The 25,267-nt window shown below is 40.5% G+C and overlaps 2 protein-coding genes and 1 pseudogene across 2 annotated transcripts; all 3 read right to left on the minus strand.

The window, feature by feature from the left end:
• Positions 1–2,573: 2,573 nt before the first annotated feature.
• On the minus strand, positions 2,574–7,308 carry LOC123730994 (free fatty acid receptor 2-like; annotated as a pseudogene).
• Positions 7,309–12,984: 5,676 nt separating this feature from the next.
• On the minus strand, positions 12,985–15,788 carry LOC106588239 (free fatty acid receptor 3). The gene is made up of 2 exons (XM_014177057.2): positions 15,728–15,788; positions 12,985–14,595 (listed from the first exon to the last, which is right to left on the minus strand). The coding sequence occupies exons 1-2, from the start codon at positions 15,756–15,758 to the stop codon at positions 13,577–13,579; spliced, it is 1,050 nt and encodes a 349-aa protein (XP_014032532.1). The 5' UTR covers positions 15,759–15,788; the 3' UTR covers positions 12,985–13,576.
• A 1,242-nt stretch (positions 15,789–17,030) lies between these two features.
• Positions 17,031–18,020, minus strand: LOC123723724 (free fatty acid receptor 2). Its single transcript, XM_045709874.1, has one exon. The coding sequence runs from the start codon at positions 18,018–18,020 to the stop codon at positions 17,031–17,033; it is 990 nt and encodes a 329-aa protein (XP_045565830.1).
• Between the last annotated feature and the right edge of the window lie 7,247 nt (positions 18,021–25,267).

A 25,267-nucleotide genomic window follows, 5' to 3' on the forward strand; every position in this document is an offset into this window, starting at 1 on the left:
ACGACACAACTGGAAAGAGAAAAGGGTGTGTTGGAATGTGTAACATCACCTGTGGGGCTGATGCTGCAATATAGTGCCTTCAAAAAGTATTCATACCTTCTTGACTTTTTCCACATTTTGTTGTGTTACTGCCTGAATTTAAAATTGATTACATTGATATTTTGTTCACTGGCCTACACACAATACCCCATAATGTCAAATGTTGACATTTTAACAAATTCATAAAAAATGAAAAGCTGAAATTTCTTGAGTCAATTATTCAACCCCTTTGTTATATGGCAAGCCTAAATAAGTTCAGGAGTAAAAATGTGCTTAATAAGTTGCATGAACTCACTCTGTGTGCAATGATAGTGTTTAACATGATTTTTTTAGTGACTACCTCATCTTTGTACCCCACACTTACACTTACTCCACAATACTAACCTAATTGACAGAGTGAAGAGAAGGTAGCCTATAGAGGATACAAATATTCGAAATCATGCATCCTGTTTGCAAATTCACTTTTGTCCTGAATACAAAGTGTTTTGTTTGGGCCAAATCCAATAGAACACATAACTGAGTACCACTCTACATATTTTCAAGCAGAGTGGTGACTGCATCATGTTTTGGGTATGCTTGTAATCGTTAAGGACAGGAGTTTTTCAGGATGAAAAATAAATGGAATGGAGCGAGGCACAGGCAAAGTCCTAGAGAAAAACCTGGTTCAATTTGCTTTCCACCAAACACTGGGAGATGAATTCACCTTTCAGAGGACAATTACCTAAAACTCAAGGCCAAATCTACACTGGAGTTGCTTACCAAGAAGACAGTGAATGTTCCTGAGTGGCCGAATTACAGTTTTGACTTAAATCTGCATTAAAATCTATGGCAAGACTTGAAAATGGTTGTCTAGGAATGATCAACAACCAATTTGAAGAATTTTGAAAAGAATAATAGGCAAATATTGTACAATCCAGTTGTGCAAAGCTCTTAGATATTTACCCAGAAAGACTCCCAGCTGTAATCGTTACCAAAGGGGATTTTAACACGTATTAACTCAGGGGTAAGAAAACGTATGTAAATAAGATATTTCTGTATTTTATTTTCAATACATTTTCACTTTGTCATTATGGGGTATTGTGTGTAGATGGGTGAGAAAAAAATGTGGATTAAGTCAAGGGATATGAATACTTTCTGAAGGCACTGTGTGTTACCGAAAAGGTGTCCCATAAAAATATCTCATGAGATGTCCTATGAGTTACTAAATTTCACACATTATCTGTCAGCAGTAGGAAACACTACACGTCAGTCATTTTTTGTCTGCTTTTGTATTTTGATTTGATTGTTCACCTGTATAAAACATAAGCCTCAACTTTGGGGTTATTTATACAACTTTAGTTACTGTTAAATGTATCACCTGTGTTCTGAATAAGTTACATCTTTAGTAGAGATTGGATTGATGCATAAATTCAGAATTTACTTAGAATGTTAACAAGATATACAGTAAAAGAGTGAATAGATGCTATTCAATATTAATTTCATAGGTGTGTAAAAGTAGATAATACATTCTGTTGTTGTAAAGTTTTATGAATAACCCATCTTTTTTTACTGATACCTCATTCATGCTGTAACTAATGCGAGAGGAAAAGCAAGTGTCAGTTTTCTAATGACAAACTCACCTCCATGGATCTTGAAAATCTGTATCCTCATGATTACGATGTCATCCGACTGGATCCTCAAATGTACTGTCAGCACAGTGTCTGCCGGATGCTGATTGTCAGATCAAATCAGAACACTCCTCCCTCACTGCATTACCCACTGACAAGTGTCTGTGATGTGATATGCTGCACACATTTAATAAACTCCTGTCGCAATCTTTGTTCCCAAAGCTCTCCAAACATTGTCTCTCAGCAACCCTTGAATGTTCAATGTAAGGTATCTCAGATATATTTACATGGAAATGTGTTGCAATCACATTAAGATCAGTGTAAAATAACATGGCAGATAGTTGGTCAGCAATGAAATCATTGGGCTTTGATTGTGAAAATATGAGATATTGAAATAATCTGGGAATAATCAGGTGTTTCTGCCCACCAGATGGCAGAGTAAACTCCTTATGTTGTTAGTAAAGAGTCAAATCTGACTGACTGGCTGTTAATAAGATGGGGTTGATGATGGGGGGTCAATCACATTTACACTGCACTCACTTTACAGGCTCATAAATTACTGAAACCGTCGTCACATGTCAATGTTTGTTTTCAACTAATGATAATAGAGAAAAGCAATGTTGTTACATAATGATATTGGTAAGTCTTAATAAGGAGTTTATTGGCACTAGGTTCTTATCTGCATAAGAACAAAAACAAGTTTTAAGATGAGAGTATCAAAACATGACAATAAAATGCTTGCAGTATAGCATGGATGCAATGACAACAATAAAACTTTTCTGATAATAATACAATTATACAATAATACAAATAAAACAATTATATATTTTTTTTATATAATTAGGGCACAGGCGCCGACCACATGAATGCCTTCCTTGACTACTAACCAGTTGCACCATCAAAAAGGATCCTCTTCATTGGCGACATTTCAAGCTGTGAAGTGAGTTTAAGGCACGTTCTTAACGCTGTTACAAAGGCAGTGTCTGAACTTGTACTTTGCAGCAGAGGAGAAGTAGAAGACTATGGGGTCCAGACAGGAGTTAAAGGTGTTTATCAGGTTGGCTTGTCACACCAAGTAGTGACTTTGGACATGAACCCCACAACATGGGTGGGACACATTGTAGGACCCAAAACGCTGGTTTTTGATGAAAACCAGCAGAGTACCCAGAGCCAGCTCGATGGTATGCAGGCGCTTCTGCCGGCAGATGTTGGGCAGCCAAGAAAGGATACAGATGAAGTTGGCATAGCAGAACCAGCAGATCAGGAATGGAATGCAGAAGAGGACTAGGAAAATCTCTAAATGTACAGGAAGAAGAATACTGAGCTGAAATTTTGTGAAATCTCCATAGTATTATGATTGGTAACTTGGAATTGCATTACGAAGACAACACTGCAGTGGGCAAGGGACAGGATCCAGAAACTACACAGGCCAACAGAGTGTAGCCAACCCTGCCTGATGCTGTGAATCTTATGGGAAAGGCGACACCAAGGTAGCGCTCCACAGTCACTACTGTTAGGAGGAGGGTGCTGTTGTAGATTGTGGTGTAGAAGTAGGGCTGTTGAGGTGACCATATTACCACCACACCGGCGGTCACTAGTCATGAAGACAGTAAAATTCCATATGATCGTTTAGTCACGGTAATTAGGCTTCTCCAAGCTCTGATGCTGCTGATGGTCATTAATAGACTACCAAACTTGCTAACTGCCTGGTACTCAGCACTCTATTGTCCATCTAAGCACTCTGACATCAATGCAAATGTTATTGAAAATCTAATCAAACACTTCATGAGAGCCCATGAGCTCATGTTGCGCAACATTTCTATAGAATATGCAATTGAGTGAGAAAACAGAGGGATGGTCTCTATTAAAAAGAGGAGGCCTACTATATTTATTTATCAACTTTCCTAATATTAAGCACATTGCTTATCTTTACAACAGGAGTATAGCCTACCTGGCTGGCATGAAAATTAATCACAGGAAAAGCGTCATCCATTCGCTATTTAAGTGTATAGATGACATTTATAGCTTACTGCCGAGTGCGCAAAAAAAATGGTGAGGGTTTTAGGTGCCAAGCCAAATTTCTTCAGCCTCCTGAGGTTGAAGAGGCAGTATTGCGCCTTCTTCACTACACTCTGTGTGGGTGGACCATTTCAGTTTGTCAGTGATGTGTATGCCGAGGAACTTGAAGCTTTCCACCTTCTCCACTGTGTTCCCATCGATGTGGATAGGGGGTGCTCCCTCTGCTTTTTTCCTGAAGTCCACGATCAGCTCCTTTGTTTTGTTGACGATGAGTGAGAGGTTATTTTCCTGGCACCATACTCCCAGGGCCCTCACCTCCTCCCTGTAGGCTAGAGGTCGACCGATTAATCGGAATGGCCGATTAATTAGGGCCGATTTCAAGTTTTCATAACAATCGGTAATCAGTATTTTTGGCCACCGATTTGCCGATTTAAAAAAAAAAAAAAACGTTTTTTAAACCTTTATTTAACTAGGCAAGTCAGTTAAAGAACACATTCTTATTTTCAATGACGGCCTAGGAACGGTGGGTTAACTGCCTTGTTCAGGGGCAGAATGACAGATTTTTACCTTGTCAGCTTGGAGATGCAACCTTACGTTAACTAGCCCAACGCTCTAACCACCTGCTTTATGTTGCCAAGGTAAGTTGCTAGTTAGTATTAAACTTATCTTATAAAAAAACAATCAATCAATCATAAACACTAGTTAACTTCACATGGTTGATGATATTACTAGTTTATCTAGCCTGTCCTGCTTTGCATATAATCGATGTGGTGCGCGTTCGTGAAAAAGGACTGTCTTTGCTCCGACGTGTACCTAACCATAAACATCAATGTCTTTCTTAAAATCAATACACAAGTATATATTTTTAAACCTGCATTTCTTCCTAACAAAGACAGCAGACTTCGCCAAACGGGGATGATTTAACAAAAGCGCATTTGCGAAAAAAAGCACAATCGTTGCACGACTGTACCTAACCATAAACATAAATGCCTTTCTTAACATTGTAGGTTGTGCGATGTAACAGGAATATTTAGACTTATGGATGCCACCCGTTAGATAAAATACGGAACGGTTCCGTATGTCACTGAAAGAATAATGTTTTCGAGATGATAGTTTCCGGATTTGACCATATTAATGACCTAAGGTTTATTATATTATAGTTAAGTCTATGATTTGATATTTGATAGAGCAGTCTGACTGAGCGGTGGTAGGCAGCAGCAGGCTCGTAATAGTCAAAGGTATATGGTTTAGAGAGAAATAGTCGACGTGTCATAATTCCTGTAATAACTTGCGGCTGAACTTGAAAGGGGTTCCTTCGTTATTTTACCGTTCATGTCTTCCATAGAGAATGTCTTGATCTACTTCAAATAAGGTCTGTGTTTTGTGCTTAAACCGCCTCGGCGTTTTGATACCCGTGTAAATCTCACTAGGTAACGTTTGTCAACATATTTTCATAAATCCACTCTACAAAATAAATTATCTTCGCTTATATTGATCAGAGTTATATCCTATGGATATCTACACAGTTATAAAATTGGCAAGGTGGTGTAAGCCTAAACCAAACACAGACCTTATTTTAAGTTAATCTAAAAATATCCTATGGAATAAATGAAGGAACCGCTTTTCAGATTTTGCTAGAAGGTGTCATGGGAATTATGACTCGCACTTTGCTAGTCAATTCTTACCATGCCCATTATTAAAATAGGATTTCCTGCATATAGAAATTACAGTTTTGGTTTTCAGCATTCATCACAGGTAACTTAAACTCTATTTTTATTATTCAAACAGTTGAGAATATTTGTCTCCTAAGCAGACTCTTCAATATCGTTGTCACTTCAGAGCTGTGTGTGTGTGTGTGTGTGTGTGTGTGTGTGTGTGTGTGTGTGTGTGTGTGTGTGTGTGTGTGTGTGTGTGTGTGTGTGTGTGTGTGTGTGTGTGTGTGTGTGTGTGTGTGTGTGTGTGTGTATATATATATACATATTTTAAAAATCTGAATAATAATCGTCCGGTTAATCGGTATCGTCTTTTTTGGTCCTCCAATAATCGGCATCGGTATTGAAAAATCATAATCGGTCGACCTCTACTGTAGGCTGTCTCGTCATTGTTGGTAATCAGGCCTACAGTACTACTGTTGTGTCATCTGCAAACTTGATGATTGAGTTGGAGTCATGGGTGAACAGGGAGTACAGGAGGGGGCTGAGCACACACCCTTGTGGGGGCCCTGTGTTGAGGATCAGTGAAGTGGAGGTGTTGTTTCCTATCTTCACCACCTGGGGTTGGCCCGTCAGGAAGTCCAGGACCTAATTGCACAGGGCGGGGTTCAGACAAAGGGCCTCGAGCTTAATGATGAGCTTGGAGGGTACTATGGTATTGAATGCTGAGCTTTAGTCAAGTCCATATTATGGCAAAAACAGCTCAAATAAGCAACGAGAAACGACAGTCCATCATTACTTTAAGACATGAAGGTCAGTCAATCTGTATGTCTTCATTATTATTCTACAATGTAGAAAATAGTAAAAAATAAAGAAAACCCTTTGAATGAGTAGGAGTGTCCAAACTTTTGACTGGTACTGTATGTTTTGAATATTTATATCTCGCACAGAATAGAATATTTAAACTTTGTTACTATGGGGCATAGTAGATTGACATGGGCTAGTGCTTTTGCTGTTCGTTAGGCCTACTCATCTTGTTGACTGACAAAAAGTAAATGTGGACAGTTATATCTTCAATATGCATCTTGGAATTGGATAAGGACGGTCGCAGCACTCCGGGCCATGTGCACAGCGGCCACTGGCCGCAAAAGGCATGGATTTTTTTTGGGGTGCATTATGGCCACACAGAGGGGATGCCGCCGGGAAATTAGAGGAATTGGAAAGTGCTTGTCAAATTGTGAATGAGAGACTGATGAAGTGTGTACAGCATGCGCAAAAAACAAAGCAGAGTTCATGCCTTTCATGAAACTTTTTTCAAATCATCATTAGAGTTGCATTATGCAGCCTTACAATGTATTAACATCAAAACATATATCCCAACGTCTGTAGAACATCTAAAGTTACATTAATAATTCTAAATTAAGCATATTTTTTAACCGCTCAACACAGAACAGCCGCATGTGAGTACTCCCTCAAATCGTTTGGAGAAAATATCCTTTCTATTTTATCCAGCTTTGTTATATTGTATTCTTCATAATATAAAATAATTCCACGGAATTCTAAGCAAATCTTGTCTGCTAAATTAACTAATGCAGACAACAGCCAATTTGCATAGCTCAATCAGAACCTAACTTAAGGACAACTCAGAGTATGCTATTCTGTTCTTCTGAAATAGACTACATTTTCTTCATATCATGTTAGACCTTTCTAAAATAAATAATGGATTTATTGTCAAGGTGTAGGTTACATTACATGGATTTATTAGACTTTTAAAATGTAAATGTTCCAAAGGTCTGCATCAGTGGCTTGTAGAAAGCCAGGAGATGCTAAATGTGTTTATGTTAATTAACAGTCAATTACTGTGAGACCGACAATTATTTCCTTGACAATCACTTGCTGATGAAATTTCATGACCACCACAGCCCTATGTAGAAGTTACTGGACACCGGAAGTAGTAGAGCTTCTATTCCTGGTTTGTCAGCCGCCTCCATCTTGAAATGCAGAAAGATGAGGTCGGAGATGGTCAGGTTGAGTAGCAGGATGTCGATGGCGGCATGTTTGCAGCGCACCTTTCGTCAAAAAGTTCAAAATGCTAGGATGTTGGCAGGTACCACGATCAGGAAGGTGGTGATCTGGACAAATAGTGCAAAGCCGTCGGGAAAGTAATCTGCTGCTGTCGTGGGCAGTAACTGTCAGTGATGTTGTCACTACAAGTAAGATGATATACTGACGGTTCAACTCAAAACTATTGGTAGGAGCCTACTGGGCACAGATGTCAATTCAACATCTATTCCACATTGGTTCGACGTAATTTCATTGAAATGGCGTGGAAACAACGTTGATTCTGATGTGTAGTAACTGATGTGTATTTACTATGAGTTGTGTTGTCATAGTTGTCAAATATTATTTACAGTATTATATTTTAGCAGTGTCCATGAAGTTAAACTTTTGAATACTCAAACTTAATATTCTGAAAATACGAACCTGAGGTATCAATGATTAGACAGGATACATTTGCACCTTCCACAATTTTCTTCAAACTCGCCTATTCAGTAGCCCAGATCCACTAAGACATTATGGTAACCAGACAATCAGATAAAATTAAACAGTCATAGGCATCTGGTCTAGGGAGTTGGAAGTGGTTTTATTCAAGGAGGTGGAAAGTGAGTGCAAATTAGTCACGAAATGCAAAGTATCAAAAATCCAAAACAAAAAGAAGTACCCCTTTCCCTCTCCACTAGCTCTCTTTGGTCATAGTTATAGGACTTTAAGGCCCCTGTCAGTCATGACTCACCCTTCTACCTTTTTTGGAGAAAAACACATATATTGGTTGTCTACTATTGGTTAGGAGAGACTGGTGTAAAATTACCCTTTTTTGCATTCAGCATCACGCCGTAAAAGGAAATATAGTGTTCTTTCTAACAAAGATATCTAAATATATTTCAGGATGTTGTGTATCCCTGGAAAAAAATCAGGGTTCATGTAAACATGAAAGTTTTGAAAACATAGCTGGTCCCCAAAAAGTGGTCTCTTGCACAACTTACCCCGGGTATGGGGTAAGTTGAGCTGCGGGACAGGGTAAATTAAGCCACCTATACATTTCTGTACTGAATTAAATACCTCTACCTTTTTAAAACCATGTCTATCTTTATTTCTCAAACACAATTCAACACAATCACAATCGCTGTTTGTCCTTTAAGCATAATTTAACACAGGCTAGAGACAATACTGTAGACGGTACGCATCAAACGTTTGATTTATGACCCTATGTCCGGGGGACGTGTGCCAGCCCATATTTGGGCATCCTGTCAGGACATCCTGGCGGGAAGTTATCACATGCTCTAGGGAGTGCCCATATATAGGTGTCCTGTCAGGACATCCTGTTCCTGTTCTCACGCCTTAGAGTGAGTGTTAATTTATGCATATAGTGCATCTATTCCTTTGAAGCTGTCATGCTTTAGTTAGTGTTTATTTAACAAGATAGTGCATCTGTATATGTTGAAGCATGTGTAGGCCTTTGATCTATCCTGGGGTGTGTGTGATACCTGGGCAATATGGATACGTACAGTATATAAAGATTAACAAGATAGTGCATCTGTATATGTTAAAGCATGTGTAGGCCTTTGATCCATCCTGGAGTGTGTGTGATACCTGGGCAATATGGATACATACAGTATATAAAGATTAACAAGCATAAATACAGTAGATTTTTTAAAGTTTTTCATGTATAAATTACAATATTTTCTCTAGATGACCTTTTTATTTTCTCTAATTTCAAGAACTACAGGCAATTACACAAACTTGGGTAAATTACATGTAGTTTTTACAACTGTAAAATAATGTAAATGTATGTGTTGTGCAAAGTATTTTTATTCTCAGTCCACAGAATGGAACACCTATCATTGAACCATGATAACGTGAGTTACCAATGATATACACTATTCGTTTCTGGGAAATAGATCCTTGTTTCTATCGCTTCTAGCATATTTATTTTGACCCCATTCATGAAAGCTCACCCTTCCAGGAAAACATACGTTTGTTCCCCCACAATGTAGACCAGTTAAAACAATCATATATGTGTGGATTATGTCTGGATTTAGGACTAGCAGAGCATACCTATAAAGCAAAAAGCAAGGGGATGACAGTTGAGAAAATAGGCAAAATAATGAAAAATAATCTAATCCACAATTACATAATATGCAATGAACTACTGACTTTTTCATTTGTAAATCATTATTATAACCCAAATGAAACCTTTGGTTTATACGTGTCTACAACTCACAAGTATTATTGAAAATGTGTAAGAAATTGAAATACATAATATATGTACCCCATCTCAATTTTCACAAGAGACATATTCTGAACTTTTAAACAAAATTGTGAACTCTTTACATTTACATTTGAGTCATTTAGCAGACACTCTTATCCAGAGCGACTTACAGTAGTGAATGCATACATTTCATACATTTTTTTTTTTTTCTGTGCACAATGCACACGTCTTTCCCGAAAGCCTTTTTTCTCCAGGACATGCTTGGTGATAGAGCAAAAAGATATATTCCTTTTCTTAAAAGGTGAGATACTGCTTTAAATTCCTTTATTTAATTCTAAATCTTTAGTACAGACCTTTTTAAAACATGTTATAATTATTTAAACAATTTTACTGCGCAATATTTAAACATGCACGAATGTTTTATGTATAAACATGTTGGACTACAGTTGTACATCATTACAACAAACAGTACTACATTTTAATAACCTTTTAAGTGTTTATGTTTATAACTGTCTGTTGTAGGAAAGACTGTATTCGTATAAAATAAGACATTGTTTTGAAACAGACCCATTTCCCAGAAAAGCCTTTCTCAGCGAGAGAGAAAATGACCGATTCCCGTTCGTTAAAGGGTGAGAAAACATTTATTTAATTCAAAATATTTAGTACAGACCTTTTAAAACAAGTTATAATTAATTAAACCATTTTACTATTCCTTTCTTAGAGATAAAGGGCCTAGTTATAGGTTTATACACCCTTCTGTTTCTAATTCCCCGCTCTCTTGCTCGCACGATATCCCACACAAGCCCTGCTCCGTAAGTCTTCCTGGCACAATGTAGTTCACATCCAGACAGGCTTTGGAAAATACATATGAACTAGCAGATTTTGTAGCATCTCTACTATATCTGACATGTTACTGTGGTCTTTTTTAACTTCTATGGGCTACGTGGGATGCGTCCCACCTGCGGGACACAGCCAGTGAAATATCAGGGCGGCAAATTCAAAAACAACAAAATGTCATAATTCAACTTTCTCAAACATACAACTATTTTACACCATTTTAAAGATACACTTCTCCTTGATGTAACCACATTGTACGATTTCAAAAAGGCTTTACAGCGAAAGCAAAACATTAGATTATTTTTGTCTATGTACTCTCCGAACATAATCACACAGCCATTTTCCAAGCAAGGACATGTGTCTATAAAACCCAAAACACAGCTAAATGAAGCACTAACCTTTGACGATCTTCATCAGATGACACTCCTAGGACATCATGTTACACAATACATGTATTTGTTGTTCAATAAAGTTCATATTTATATCCAAAAACAGCATTTTACATTGGCACGTGATGTTCAGAAAATGTATTCCCACCAAAACCTCCGGTGAATGCGCACATCAATTTACAAAAATACTCATCATAAACGTTGACAAAATATATAACAATTATTTTAAGAATTATAGATAGACTACTCCTGGATGCAACCGCTGTGTCAGATTTTAAAATAGCTTTACGGAGAAAGCACATTTTTCAATATTCTGAGTACATAGCTCAGCCATCACAGCAAGCTATACAGACACCCGCCAAGTTCGGGGCCACCTAAACTCATTAGTATTAGAATTAGTATTAGAAATATTCTCTTACCTTTGCTGATCTTCGTCAGAATGCACTCCCAGGACTGCTACTTCCACAAGAAATTTTGTTTTTGTTCGAAATAATCCATATTTATGTCCAAATACCTCCGTTTTGTACGTGCGTTCAGAGCACTATCCAAAGGCATAACGCGCAAGCGCAGTACCAGAGACGAAAAGTCAAAATGTTCCATTACCGTACTTAGCCTGTCTGGGCTAGGGGGCAGTATTTTCACAGCCGGATGAAAAACATACCCAATTTAAACAGGTTGCTACTCTGGCCCAGAAACTAGAATATGCATATTATTAGTAGATTTGGATAGAAAGCACTCTGAAGTTTCTAAAACTGTTTGAATAGTGTCTGTGAGTATAACAGAACTCATATGGCAGGCAAAAACCTGAGAAAAAGTCAACCAGGAAGTGGAGGATCTGAGAATTGTAGTTCTTTCTAGTCCCTTTCGAAACTACAGTATCTGTGGGGTTACGTTGCACTTCCTAAGGCTTCCATTGGCTGTCAAAAGCCTTCAGAAAGTTGTTTCAGCCTTGTCCTGTTACTGGGCAGATAATCGGAGCTCAGTTACTGAGTGGACTGCCTGTGGACAAAGGGATTGGATATGCGCGGTCACGCGAGCGCGCCGTTCCTTCTTTTTCTCCTTGAATGAATACGCTATTGCCCGGTTGGAATATTATCGCAATTTTACGTAAAAAATACCATAAAGATTGATTTTAAACAGCGTTTGGCACATTCATCTTCTGCACATTCTACCATTCCAGTGTTTTAATTGCTATATTGTAATTACTTCAACACCATGGCCTATTTATTGCTTACCTCCCTTATCCTACCTCATTTGCACATGCTGTATATAGTTTTCTACTATATTATTGATTGTATGTTTGTTTATTCCATGTGTAACTCTTTGTTGTTGTATGTGTCGAACTGCTTTGCTTTATCTTGGCCAGGTCGCAGTTGTAAATGAGAACTTGTTCTCAACTAGCCTACCTGGTTAAATAAAGGTGAAATAAATAAATAAAACACACGTACCCCACCAGACATGCCACCAGTCTTGTTTTCACAGTCCCCAAATCCAGAACAAATTCCAGAAAGGATACAGTATTATATAGAGCCATTATTGCATGGAACTCTTTTCCATCTCATATTGCTCAAATAAACAGCAAACCTGGTTTAAAAAAACAGAAAGCAACGCCTCACGGCACAACGCCTGTCCCGTATTTGACCTAGATTGTGTGTATGCATTGATATGTAGGCTACATGTGCCTTTTCTTTTATGTATGTAGTTCTGTCCTTGTCTATTAATATTCTGTATGTCATTTTGTTTCATGTTTTGTGTGGACCCCAGGAAGAGTAGCTGCTGCTTTTGCAACAGCTAATGGGGATCCTAATAAAACATCAAAAAATACCCCCCCAAAACTCGTAGGCGAACACCAATACTGTACATACAAGTGTGTTGTTGTTCTTTTCTGACTTGAAACTTGGGCCCCTGTCATGAGGTCTGGAAATTACCTAAATCTAATTTGTCACGCGCACAGGATACAGCAGGTGTGAACAGTACAGTGAAATGCTACTTGCAAGCTCTTCCTCAACAACACGAGAAATAAAAATACATAGAATATACACTCTACACAAATAAGCATATTCCTTCCTACAAGCTCTTCCTCAACAACACAAGAAATAAAATACATAGGAAAATATACACTCTACACAAATAAGCATATTCCTTCCTACAATAACATTAGGTAAGGATAATGTCTTAATAAGGAGTTTATTGACAATAACTGATCACTAAAAAAGCATGACAAATTACATGTGTAATAACGCATAGACAATATACTGTAAATTCAAGTGCAATGACCACAATGTGACTTTTCTGATACTGATTTTTTTAAATAAATAATTTGTGCAGCAATTGCATATTGATATTCTGGCATTTACAGTCTCAATAAGCATGACATAAGATTAGCCACAAAGGCAAATTGGAAGCTTCTTTATTCCCTTTAATAACATATTTTACAGTTTACCATTCTAATGCACTATTCTCATCATTACCCTCTGTACAAGTAATACACATTTACTGTAATAACCCTTGTGGGACACAAGCTAAATTACCACTCACAGTCACCAGACATCATCATACTGTTTTCTCACTCTAATTCTGCATACTGAACTGAATACATGTGCAGATGAATTCAGACATTCTATAGCAGTTTCAGATGGACAAATGCTATCAAAATGCTTGACCATGGTATCAGAATTCTAGATCACATTGTGGAAATACACAATTTCAATGCTTTGTGTACACTTTGTATGGATGGACAAAACTGATTTACTAGTCACTGATTCATCGTGGGGTGTAATTTGTCCCGCTTTTGGCAGCAGCGACAAACCTCTGGCTGGACGAATGGGTGGAGTCCATAGGGTCTGGTGTAGTACCAGCATGGGCGGCTGTGGCCTTTGGATTGAGCTTAGCCTTGATTCGCTTCAGGCAGAGGCTGAGAGTGCTCCTAACATCTGAGGAGGAGAAGTAGAAGATGATGGGGTCCAGACAGGCATTTAAGGTGGTGAGCAGAATGGCATTGTTGCGCCAAGTAGGGACTTTATTCTGCATGATCCCCACCATATGGGACACGTTGTAGGGTCCAAAGCAGAGGGCAAACACTAGCAGAGTCCCCAACGCCAGCCCGATGGCACGCAGGCGCCGGTGCTGGCTGATGTTGGGAAGCCTAGACAGGATACGGATGAAGTTGACATAGCAGAAGGTGCTGATCAGGAAGGGTACACAGAAGAGAACCAGGGACATCTCTAAGCGTACCGGGAGAAGGGTAATAAGCTGGACATCACTGAAATTCCCATAGCAGGTAGTGTTGTCGGCATCTTTGTCTAATTGCATTACAAAGACAACACTGCAGTGTGCAACGGACAGAATCCAGAAAACTACACAGGCCAACTGTGCGTGGACAACCCTGCCTGGTGCTGTGAACCTTACGGGATATGCCACGCTGAGGAAGCGCTCCACACTCACCGCGGTCAGGAGGAGAGTGCTGTTGTAGATAGTGGAGAAAAACAGGAAACCAGTGACTGGACACAGGAAGTAAGGGAGGTTCCAGTTCATGTCATCAACAGCCTCCTTCATCTTGAAGGGCAGGAAAGCAAGGAAGATGAGGTCGGAGATAGTCAGGTTGAGAAGCAGGATGTCGATGGGGGCAGGTTTGCGACGCACCTTTTGGCAAAAGGTGCAGAATGCCAGGATGTTGGCAGGTACTCCGATCAGGAAGGTGGTGATGTAGACGAACAGCGCAAAGCTGCATGAAATGTCATCTGCTGGCCTCATATTGGCAGGTACTGTTAGCATTGTTGTCACTACAAGAGAGAGAAGAGTATCATGAAATACTGACATTTCAACCCAAAACTATTGGGAGACAGCTGTCTGAACGGAATTGCACAACTAACATCTCAGATGACATGGTTGTCTCATTCACTTCCTGTCATTACTTTATTACCATGGAGACGCACCACGAAACAGTTATGCTATTTCTATAATGACTGTTCATTATTTCTAGTCACACAAAAAGGGCATTCTTAAAATTAACTAATCTACAAGGTTATTTCCCCATAGTGCACACCCTGTTGTGTACTGTTTTATTAGCAAATCCTCTAGTGTCCATAGTTAAACATATGGATATATAAACGGAATATTCAGAATATCCTAACCTTAGTTATCCATTATTAGAGAGGATACATTTGCCCCTTGCACTTTTACTCTTTTATGTTATGGACATTTTAAAATGCACATTCTTCTTAGATTGAGGCCTCAAAATATCAAACCCACTTTATTCTTGTGTATGCTTCCCAGCATAGTTTGTACTGTAGTAGTAATGCTTGTTTTATGTTGAGAATACTGATCAATCGCACACTCTAGGAACCAATGTCTCGTACTGGAGTTCTCTTACTGGAGTTGCCAGTGTGGTTCATCAACATAACACAATAAAGCCCCTCAGGGATGAATAAAGTTGTATTCAACTGAAAAGTACTACTCTAAATGACACCACAATTAGACACAAAAAAAGGGGACTTCTACACAATATGGGACCTCTTGTTCTCTCAACCCAAACCTTACAAATTCCCTGAGAAGTGTCAAAATCGTTTTAATTCTTTATTTTCATGAATGCAGCATTTGGCTTATTTGCAGCATATTTAACAAAGGCATGCATAAAAGCCATACACATTATGGTACAGGTAATTTGCATTACACAAAAAATGTGACCCCATACTAAGATATTACATGGTAGATTTATAATTGCACTGTTCTGCATGAGTAACAACGTATTTCTTTAATTGAAGTGTCTGATGATTATTTTCAGTATCTCTTGGTCAAAGGTCATGGATAACGGCAATGGATAAGGACTGTGAACCATGTTGCATTTGCTAAACCATCCCTCACTGATGGTACTCTCAAATAAAAGTAAGAAATGATTTAAGTGAATTTACTCACCAAAGAAGGCCTTTGCCTCAGTCGTTACCATAAATGCACTTCAACTGACCTCAAGTTTTTTTATACACACATTAGGATGCATCTATGATGAGGAAGTGACTAACATAAATGATGAAATGATAAACAGTTTGAGGGACTTTCACTGAATGCTTATATTTGATCAACTTTACGTACTCTCAATTAGGCCGCCTAATAGGGTAGACCATTTAACTGAAACACTGAACACTATCACATTGAATTTATCAAGTTATTCATAGTTCATAATGTCTCTCTTAAATGGGATTCAAAAGAAATACACACAACACTTGCTCAGTTTATATTTTATTCAGGCATTTCAATTGCACAAGGAAGGTAGTGATTTACATGTAAATATTGCAAAGTCAAATCCTCAATTAGATGCAGGTTCTATAAACAAGTAATGCTCGGTTAATTCACATTTTGAGATTAGAGAAACATTCATTATAGTCATAACTGTTTCTGGTTGAGATTTCAAATGTATTGATTCTCAGACTGTCAGATATAAAATGAGGACATGTTTCTGATTAACTTCATGTTCAGCAGAGTTTCAGATCAGAATGAATTAGTACATTTTACATTCATCTTCATAAACTCCTTAAAGCTCCCAGTGTAAGCTGTAAATAACAATCAATAAATGATGGTTCTATTTACATGTATCTGTTTAATACCACTTGCCCATTGATCAATTATTTCCAGAATATTTGGACAGAATTGACAGGGCATTTCTATCACCATACTTTAAGATACAGAAAGATACCCAGTTTCTTACAGTAAACCAAAAAATAAACCAGAATACATTCAAACTATTTATTTAACAATGACTCCATTGTAATTAGTCACTCAGTTGAAATAGTCCTCCTGCCCTAGCTGCTGGTGGCGCAATCCAGATCAGACCATCACAGTGGAGGACTCATCACTGGCTCATCTCAGATAACCTTTGGTCAGTTTTCCACGTCTCACTTATCTTTCAGCCTCTCAGTTCATAAAGGTTCTTCATATGATCACTGTGGTTTGTTATGTAGAACTTTCTAAAGACTTCAGAGCATAGAAAGCATACAGTATCATGAGAACACAATATTATTTTTGTCATCAATAATTGTGCAGATTTCTAGACTGTCACTCGTTCCAACCTCAGCTCTGCCCATTTTGAGCATTACCAGTCCTATTTCGAAGTGTATTCCACATCAGCCTCAGTTCTCCACTTCATTTTGTCCTAAACTATTTCCTTTTTGAGTTCCACTCACATGTCTTACATGTCGTCTTGTTTGTGCAGATTATTCCTGACTTAACTTGGAAATGTTTGCTCCCGTCTGTCGGTCAGTGACGCCACTCCCCTCACATTAGCCAGAGGGTCCCGTGTGATGGTTTTGCTACAATGGCGCCCCTCTGTCCGGCTGTATCTGCTGGGCCTTCCACAGAGCCTTCCCATGAGGCCGCGGGGCGTTGCCGGGGAGAGCATCAGCATGACCACAGGCTCCAGGAAGACGTTACATGCACTAGACAGCATGGCCTCAGTCCTCCAGTGGACGTTCTCCTGCAGCACAAAGCCTACGATGTGTGAGGCGTTGTAGGGCGCGTAGCAAACCACAAACACAGCCAGCGTGGAAAGGGCCACGGCCAGGACGCGCCTCTTTCCCAGGACGGGTAAGCAGGACCGCCACACCAGGGCTACGCAGCGCAGCGTGCAGAAGGCGGTAATGGCCAGTGGCATTAGGAAGAGGAGGAGCGCCATCTCCAGGCGCAATGGCAGCAGCAGGTCCAGCTGGTCCTGGGTGAAGTTCTCAAAGCAGACCGACACATTATGGCTGGAGGTGGACACGAAGCCGCCCCCGCCTTCTGCCACCAGGCCCAGACTCACGTGCAACAGTACCACTGCCCAGAGGGCAGCGCTGATGAAGCAGGAGATGCGGCCCCGCCGGTACAGCTTGTAGCTGATGGGAAAGGCGATGCTGAGGTAGCGGCCCACCGTCACGGCCGTGAGGAAGAGGCAGCTTCCGTAGATCGAGGAGAACAAGAAGAAGCTGTAGACGGGACAGAGGAGCGATGGAAGAGCCCAGTCCTGGAGGAAAGTCTCCAGGGCCTTGACGGGCAGCCAGGCCACCAGTGCCAGGTTAGCCAAGCAGAGGTTGAGTGCGTATACCACGTTGGGCGTGGCACCCCGCTTGCGTGCCTTGCGGACGTACACGAAGAGCACCAGCAGGTTGGAGGGGAGGCCCAGCAGGAATGTGAAGGAGTAGACCATCAGGGAGACACAGTCCTTGACGGGCACTTGCATCGCTTCAGCTCACACCTCCTGCTCAGGAGTTCAGGAGCATAGGAGGCACTGCATCAGAAGCAACTGAAGTCTCAATTCTGCAAGTAAAATCATTTGAGATGGGAAGAAAAAAAACACACACCAGTCCTGTGGCAGACGTAATGGATGTTAAAAGATCTCTTAAAGCGACTCGGTTGAAAACAAAATTCCAAAGCACATACAGTAAATCCTTAATGCGCAATCACAGATCCTCTCCTGTTCCTCAGTCCTCTAGCGTCCATTGGTGGACAGCATTCCTCTTGTGAAGTTGCAACGCGCATCAATAGGATAGTTCCCACCATGCGAGCACATCACGCTTTAGCAAACCCCTCTCTCCTCCACACACAGGCTTGGCACTGAGCGAGATAGCGCAGGGAGGCAGAGACAACCCTTTGGTGACAATAGTATAGAGAGCGGAAGTGGGGTGATACTGGCGTGTGTATATGTGTGTGGGCATGAAGGGGCAGGGTGCAGCATGACAGGTAAACAGATATGGGGAGGTGCCCATTCAAGCAGAAGTGTATGGCATTTAGGAGGCACCAGCATGTCTTAATGGCCCCCAGGATCAGAGACGACAGCAAGGCAGCATCTGGACCCTTTAGTGAAATGATTCAGAATAATTGGGCTTGTCAGGAAGCGCATGCCCATCCAGCCACAGCGCGGCCACTCTAAATTAACTTGAGGGTCAGGCAGTAAAGTCATAAAGTGCCACGGATGATGGTCATCGTGTGGGAGCAGGGTAGTAGGGATTTAGGGTTGGGCGCCTACTTTGTGGCACAAGGGAGATTCTCTATGCTTTATAGCAGTAGGAAAACAACCTGGTATATTTGTATGTGTGCGCTTGGGTGTGTAAGTGACATAAATTACTCTTCATGGAAGAGAGAAGATTAGAGAGAGGTTGGATAGTTGTGTGTGCAAATAAAAATGTCATCAGTATAGTTTTATAGTAAAGAAAAACAATTTCTCCCCCAGCTTTGTTCAAAGAGGGAAACCTGAAAAAACAGCTATCCTTATCTACATTTATGCGTAAGAGCACTATGGGCCAGTTTCCTGGACACAGATAAAGCCTAGTTCTGGACTAAAAAGTAGGGTCAATGGAGAATCTCCATTGAAATCATTTTGTGGTTCAAGCTAAGCTTAATATATGTCAGGGAAACCTGCCCTTTACTTTTCATTTGTCTGAATTGGTTTTTAAATTAGCCTTTTTCCTTTATTGAATGAAACACGTGGTTTGGTAAGAAGAATGTCCCTCTCCCCATTGGTGTGATTACTACCTCTGAGGGTTTAGAGCTTGAGGTAGTCACCTCATACAATACTTGGGAGTATGGCTAGACGGTACACTGTCCTTCTCTCAGCACATATCAAAGCTGCAGGCTAAGGTTAAATCTAGACTTTATTTCCTCTATCGTAATCACTCCTCTTTCACCCCAGCTGCCAAACTAACCCTGATTCAGTTGACCATCCTATCTGTGCTAGATTACGGAGACGTAATTTATAGATCAGCAGGTAAGGGTGCTCTCGAGCGGCTAGATGTTCTTTACCATTCGGCCATCAGATTTGCCACCAAAGCTCCTTATAGGACACATCACTGCACTCTATACTCCTCTGTAAACTGGTCATCTCTGTATACTCGTCACAAGACCCACTGGTTGATGCTTATTTATAAAACCTTAGGCCTCACTCCCCCCATCTGAGTACTCTACTGCAGCGCTCATCTTTCACATACAACACCCGTTCTGCAAGTCACATTCTGTTAAAGGTCCCCAAAGCACACACATCCCGGGTCGATCCTCGGCTAGCGACTGGAACAAGCTGCAAAAAAGACTCAAACTGGACAGTTTAATCGCCATCTCTTCATTCAAAGAATCAATCATGGACACTCTTACTGACAGTTGTGGCTGCTTTGTGTGATGTATCGTTGTCTGTGCCCAATAATGTTGTACCATGTGTTGTGCTGCTGCCATGTTGTGTTGCTACCATGCTGTGTTGTCATGTGTTTCTGCCATGCTGTTGTTGTTGTCTTAGGTCTCTCTTTATGTAGTGTTGTCTCTCTTGTTGTGATGCGTGTTTTGTCCTATATTTTTATTTTCATAATCCCAGCCCCCGTCCCCGCAGGAGGCCTTTTGGTAGGCCGCCATTGTAAATAAGAATTTGTTCTTAACTGACTTGCCAAGTTAAATAAATGTTAAATGAAATAAAAATAACAAAAATTTGAAAACACAAAGGAGAATGAAATGTAGCATTGCTGTTGGTTTGGTTTCCACAGCACTGACAAACACACGCACATAGGTATGATCGATAGAGAGCAGAGAAAATGGAGTGTGATGTGTGCAATGCGATCTGTTAATTGTGCGGTGTGTGTACAGATGTGTGTGTACAATTTGATCACTCTGTTGTCACTGAGAAATTCAAATTAGCTGTGTGATTGACATAAATTCACTGATAGCCTGCAGTTCTCTTTCACTATGCTCGCTCAAACACTAAAGCACCAGACAGAACTTAAAAGTCCTACTACTACAACATTCAAATGTAAAAAAGAATCTGAAACTCAGCCATACAAAGCAACAGTTGTTTTACAGTATATAGCTTAATAACAAGACAGATATTGGTCTCCACTACGACATACAAGTGTATCTGAAATACAACCGTAGGCTACACCTAAACTATAATCTAAAGTATGTGTACACCTGCTCATCGAACATCTTGTTCCAAAATTATGGGCATTAATATGGAGTTGGTTCCCCCTTTGCTGCTATAACAGCCTCCACAATTCTGGGAAGGCTTTCCACTAAAATGTTGGAACATTGCTGCGGGGACTTGCTTCCATTCAGCAACAAGAGCATTAGTGAGGTCGGGCACTGCTGTTGGCTGATTAGGCCAGGCTCGCAGTCGTCATTCCAATTCATCCCAAAGGTGTTTGATGGGGTTGAGGTCAGGGATCTGTGCAGGCCTTTCAAGTTCTTCCACACTGATCTTGACAAACCATTTCTGTATGGACCTCGCTTTGTGCACGGGGGCATTGTCTAGCTGAAACAGGTTTGGGCCTTCCCCAAACTGTTGCCACAAAATTGGAAGCACAGAATTGTCTGGAATGTCACTGTGTGCTGTAGTGTTAAGATTTCCCTTCACTGGAACTAAAGGGCCTAGCCCAAACCATGAAAAACAGCCACAGACCATTATTCCTCCCCCACCAAACTTTACAGTTGGCACTATGCATTGGAGCAGGTAGAGTTCTCCTGGTATCCGCCAAACCCAGATTCGTCCGTCGGACAGCCAGATGGTGACGCGTAATTCATCACTCTAGAGAATGCATTTCCACTGCTCCAGAGTACAATAGCAGCGAGCTTTACACCACTCCAGCCAACGCTTGGCATTGCGCATGGTGATCTTAGGCTTGTGTGTGGCTGCTTGGCTATGGAAACCCATTTCATGAAGCTCCTGCCGAACAGTTCCTGTGCTGAGTTTGTTCCCAGAGTCAGTTTGGAACTCGGTAGTGAGTGTTGCAACCCGAGGACAGACAATTTCTACTCGCTTCAGCACTCGGCGGTCCTGTTCTGTGAGCTTGTGTGGCCTAGATGTTTCCACTTCACAATAACAGTTGACCGGGGCAGCTCTAGCAGGGAAGAAATTTTATGAACTGACTTGTTGGAAAGGTGGCATCCTATGACGGTTCCACGTTGAAAGTCACTGAGCTCTTCAGTAAGGCCATTCAACTGCTAATGTTTGTCTATGGAGATTGCATGGCTGTGTGCTCGATTTTATACACCTGTCAAGAACGGGTGTGGCTGAAATTGCCGAATCTATTCATTTCCACATACTTTTGTATATTTAGTGTATATAGAAAACATGTTCTATGTTCTGCACAGCACTTGTGGCTGCACTATAAATACTGAGAAAAATCTGTCTTCTTCCTCCTCTTTAAAATATTCCATCTGACACAAACACGCACATTTGGAGACATTATCACAGGCTGTTAGGGTGGTTTATTATCAATGATTCTCTTTCCTGTGCGTGTTTACCTTGTTTTTATCTAGCTACCTCCTCGTATGATACAAAGGTCACATAAACCGTATGATACAAAGGCCTAATAAACACTATGCCCAGGACTCTGGATCAAAACAACCTATTTTGGACTGCATACCAAATGGCACCCTATTCCCTATACTGTATAGTTCACAAATTTTGACCACAGGGCAGCGATCAAAAGTAGTGCACTATATAGGATGCCATCTGGGACGTAGTCTTGGCCGAACAATGCGTGGACAGACGGAGGATAAACAGGGTCATTAATGCTAATTCTCAATATACATAAACCACCTTAAAACGTGGTTTATGGAATAGGTTAGGTAATTTATTTCTTAGGAGCACAATTAGACCCTACACTACCACTTCCAAACTCCATCCCCAGGTGGCAGCAGCAAACGGTCAGGTCCTGTGCTCTACCAGAAAGTCTTGTCAAGTGTTGATTGTGCAAAGGTGTGAGGATGTAGGAGCTTGCAGAGCTGCGAGGCTGCTGGATTTTGATGGCCATGAGGTTTTGGTTTGAAACTTTTGAGCATGCCATTTTGTATATTTCCCATATACAGTTGAAGTCGGAAGTTTACGTACACCTTAACCAAATACATTTAAACGCAGTTTTTGACAATTCCTGACATTTGATCCTAGTAACAATCCCTGTCTTATGTCAGTTAAGATCACCACCTTATTTTAAGAATGTGAAATGTCAGAATAATAGTAGAGAGAATGATTTATTAAAGCTTACATTTCTTTCATCACATTCCCAATGGGTCAGAAGTTTACATACACTCAATTAGTATTTGGTAGCATTGCCTTTAAATTGTTTATCTTGGGTCAAACGTTTCAGGTAGACTTCCACAAGATTCCCACAATAAGTTGGGTGAATTTTGGCACATTCCTCCTGACAGAGCTGGTGTAACTGAGTCAGGTTTGTAGGCATCCTTGCTCGCACACGCTTTTTCAGATCTGCCCACAAATGTTCTATAGGATTGAGGTCAGGGCTTTCTGATGGCCACTCCAATACCTTGACTTCGTTGTCCTTAAGCCATTTTGCCACAACTTTGGAAGTATGCTTGGGGTCATTGTCCATTTGGAAAACCCATTTGCGCCCAAGCTTCAACTTCCTGACTGATGTCTTGAGATGTTGCTTCAATATATCCACATAATTTTCCATCCTCATGATGCCATCCATTTTGTGAAGTGCACCAGTTCCTCCTGCAGCAAAGCACCCCCACAACATGATGCTGCCACCCCCGTGCTTCACGGTTGGGATGTTGTTTTTTGGCTTGCAAGCCTCCCCCTTTCTCCTCCAAACATAACGATGGTCATGATGGCCAAACAGTTGTATTTTTGTTTCATCAGTCCAGAGGACATTTCTCCAAAAAGTACAATCTTTGTCCCCATGTGCAACTGTAAACCGTAGTCTAGCTTTTTTATGGTGGTTTTGGAGCAGTGGCCTCTTCCTTGCTGAATGGCCTTTCAAGTTATGTTGATATAGGACTCGTTTTACTGTGGATATAGATACTTTTGAACCTGTTTCCTCCAGGATCTTCACAAGGACCTTTGCTGTTGTTCTGGGACTGATTTGCACTTTTCGCACCAAAGTACGTTCATCTCTAGGAGACAGAACGCGTCTCCTTCCTGAGCATATGACGGTGCGTGGTCCCATGGTGTTTATACTTGCGTACTATTGTTTGTACAGATGAATGTGGTACCTTCAGGCGTTTGGAAATTGCTCCCAAGGATGAACCAGACTTGTGGGGGCCCACAATTCTTTTTCTGAGGTCTTGGCTGATTTCTTTTGATTTTCCCATGATGTCAAGCAAAGAGGCACTGCGTTTGAAGGTAGGCCTTGAAATACATCCACAGGTACACCTCCAATTGACTCAAATTATGTCAATTAGCCTATCAGAAGCTTCTAAAGCCATGACATTTTCTGGAATTTTCCAAGCTGTTTAAAGGCACAGTCAACTTAGTGTATGTAAACTTCTGACCCACTGGAATTGTGATACAGTGAATTATAAGTGAAATAATCTGTCTGTAAACAATTGTTGGAAAAATTACTTGTGTCATGCACAAAGTAGATGTTTGAGTTTATTTTATTTTTACAGGGACAGTGCACATTAATCAACGTTTCAGTAAAAGTGCCGGTTTTAGCCAGCTGGCTAATTTTCAATCGCAGTCCCTGGGCAGGTTATTAAAAACAATTACAATATAGACAATCATTGAACAGTGAGCACACGCAGAGTAACATAGGACAAGCAAGACATAGCATACAGACAGAGCAACATAGGACAAGCAAGATGTTGCATACAGACAGAGCAACATAGAACAAAAAGCAACAAGACAAAATCCATAAAAACAACAAAGTGTTTCCACACCTCACAAGCTACAGACAACAGACAACATGGAAAGCGGCAATACACAGCTAGGGATTATGTTCACAAGTCTGATTGACCTTTAGCCAAGTCTTCATGCATTTTGTGAAAGTGTGATATGTGGTGCAGTTATGTGTGTCTGATGGCAGTGTATTCCAGACATGGGAAGCTCTCACAGAGAAAGCAGATTTACTAAAGGTGCTTTTCCTTAAGGGAACTATACAGTCACCTCTCATGGCAGACCTTGTGGATCTGCTGCCATATGTTTGGGTTTTCTGTTTTACAAAAATACTGAGTGGAGGGGGAGCTAGGCCATTTAGGATCTTGAATACAAGACATGCATCGGTGTATTGCACAAGATTTTCCCAACTCAGGAGCTCATGCTTTCTGAGGATGTAACAGTGATGATGGCTATTGGGCTTTCTATCGAGCACTTTGAGAGCCTGTTTGTAGACAGACTGAATAGGTTTTAATGTTGTATAGCAAGCTTGGGTCCAACTAGTCAAGCAGTATGTTAAGTGGGGGAGTATCATCGATTTGAAATACAGTTTTGCTACCTCTGTGGTCAAACAATTTCGTATAAATCGGAAATTAGCTAGGTTGAATTTGGTTATTTGAATTACCTTTTTCACATGCTTTTTAAAGAGAGGTTGGAATCAAGTATGATTCCAAGGTACTTAAAATCAGATACCACCTGGAGCTTCTCCCCTGACACATAGACATCTGGCTCAGTAGCATCTGTTGCCCTCTTTGTGAAGAACATGCAAACTGTTTTTTTCACATTGAGATGCAAACACGAGTCACTGAGCCACTTTGTAACCTGGACCATTACAG

This window comes from Salmo salar, chromosome ssa27, assembly GCF_905237065.1.
Source record: "Salmo salar chromosome ssa27, Ssal_v3.1, whole genome shotgun sequence".
Taxonomy (NCBI): Eukaryota; Metazoa; Chordata; class Actinopteri; order Salmoniformes; family Salmonidae; genus Salmo; species Salmo salar.

Bases quoted from the DNA above. Each gene is read 5' to 3' on its own strand.
- LOC106588239 (XM_014177057.2), bottom strand. From the start codon at position 15,758: ATGGTAACGACTGAGGCAAAGGCCTTCTTTG. The intron at 14,596-15,727 runs GTGAGTAAATTC...TCTCTCTTGTAG, and splicing joins TGAGGCAAAGGCCTTCTTTG to TGACAACAATGCTAACAGTA.
- LOC123723724 (XM_045709874.1), bottom strand. From the start codon at position 18,020: ATGCAAGTGCCCGTCAAGGACTGTGTCTCCCTGATGGTCTACTCCTTC.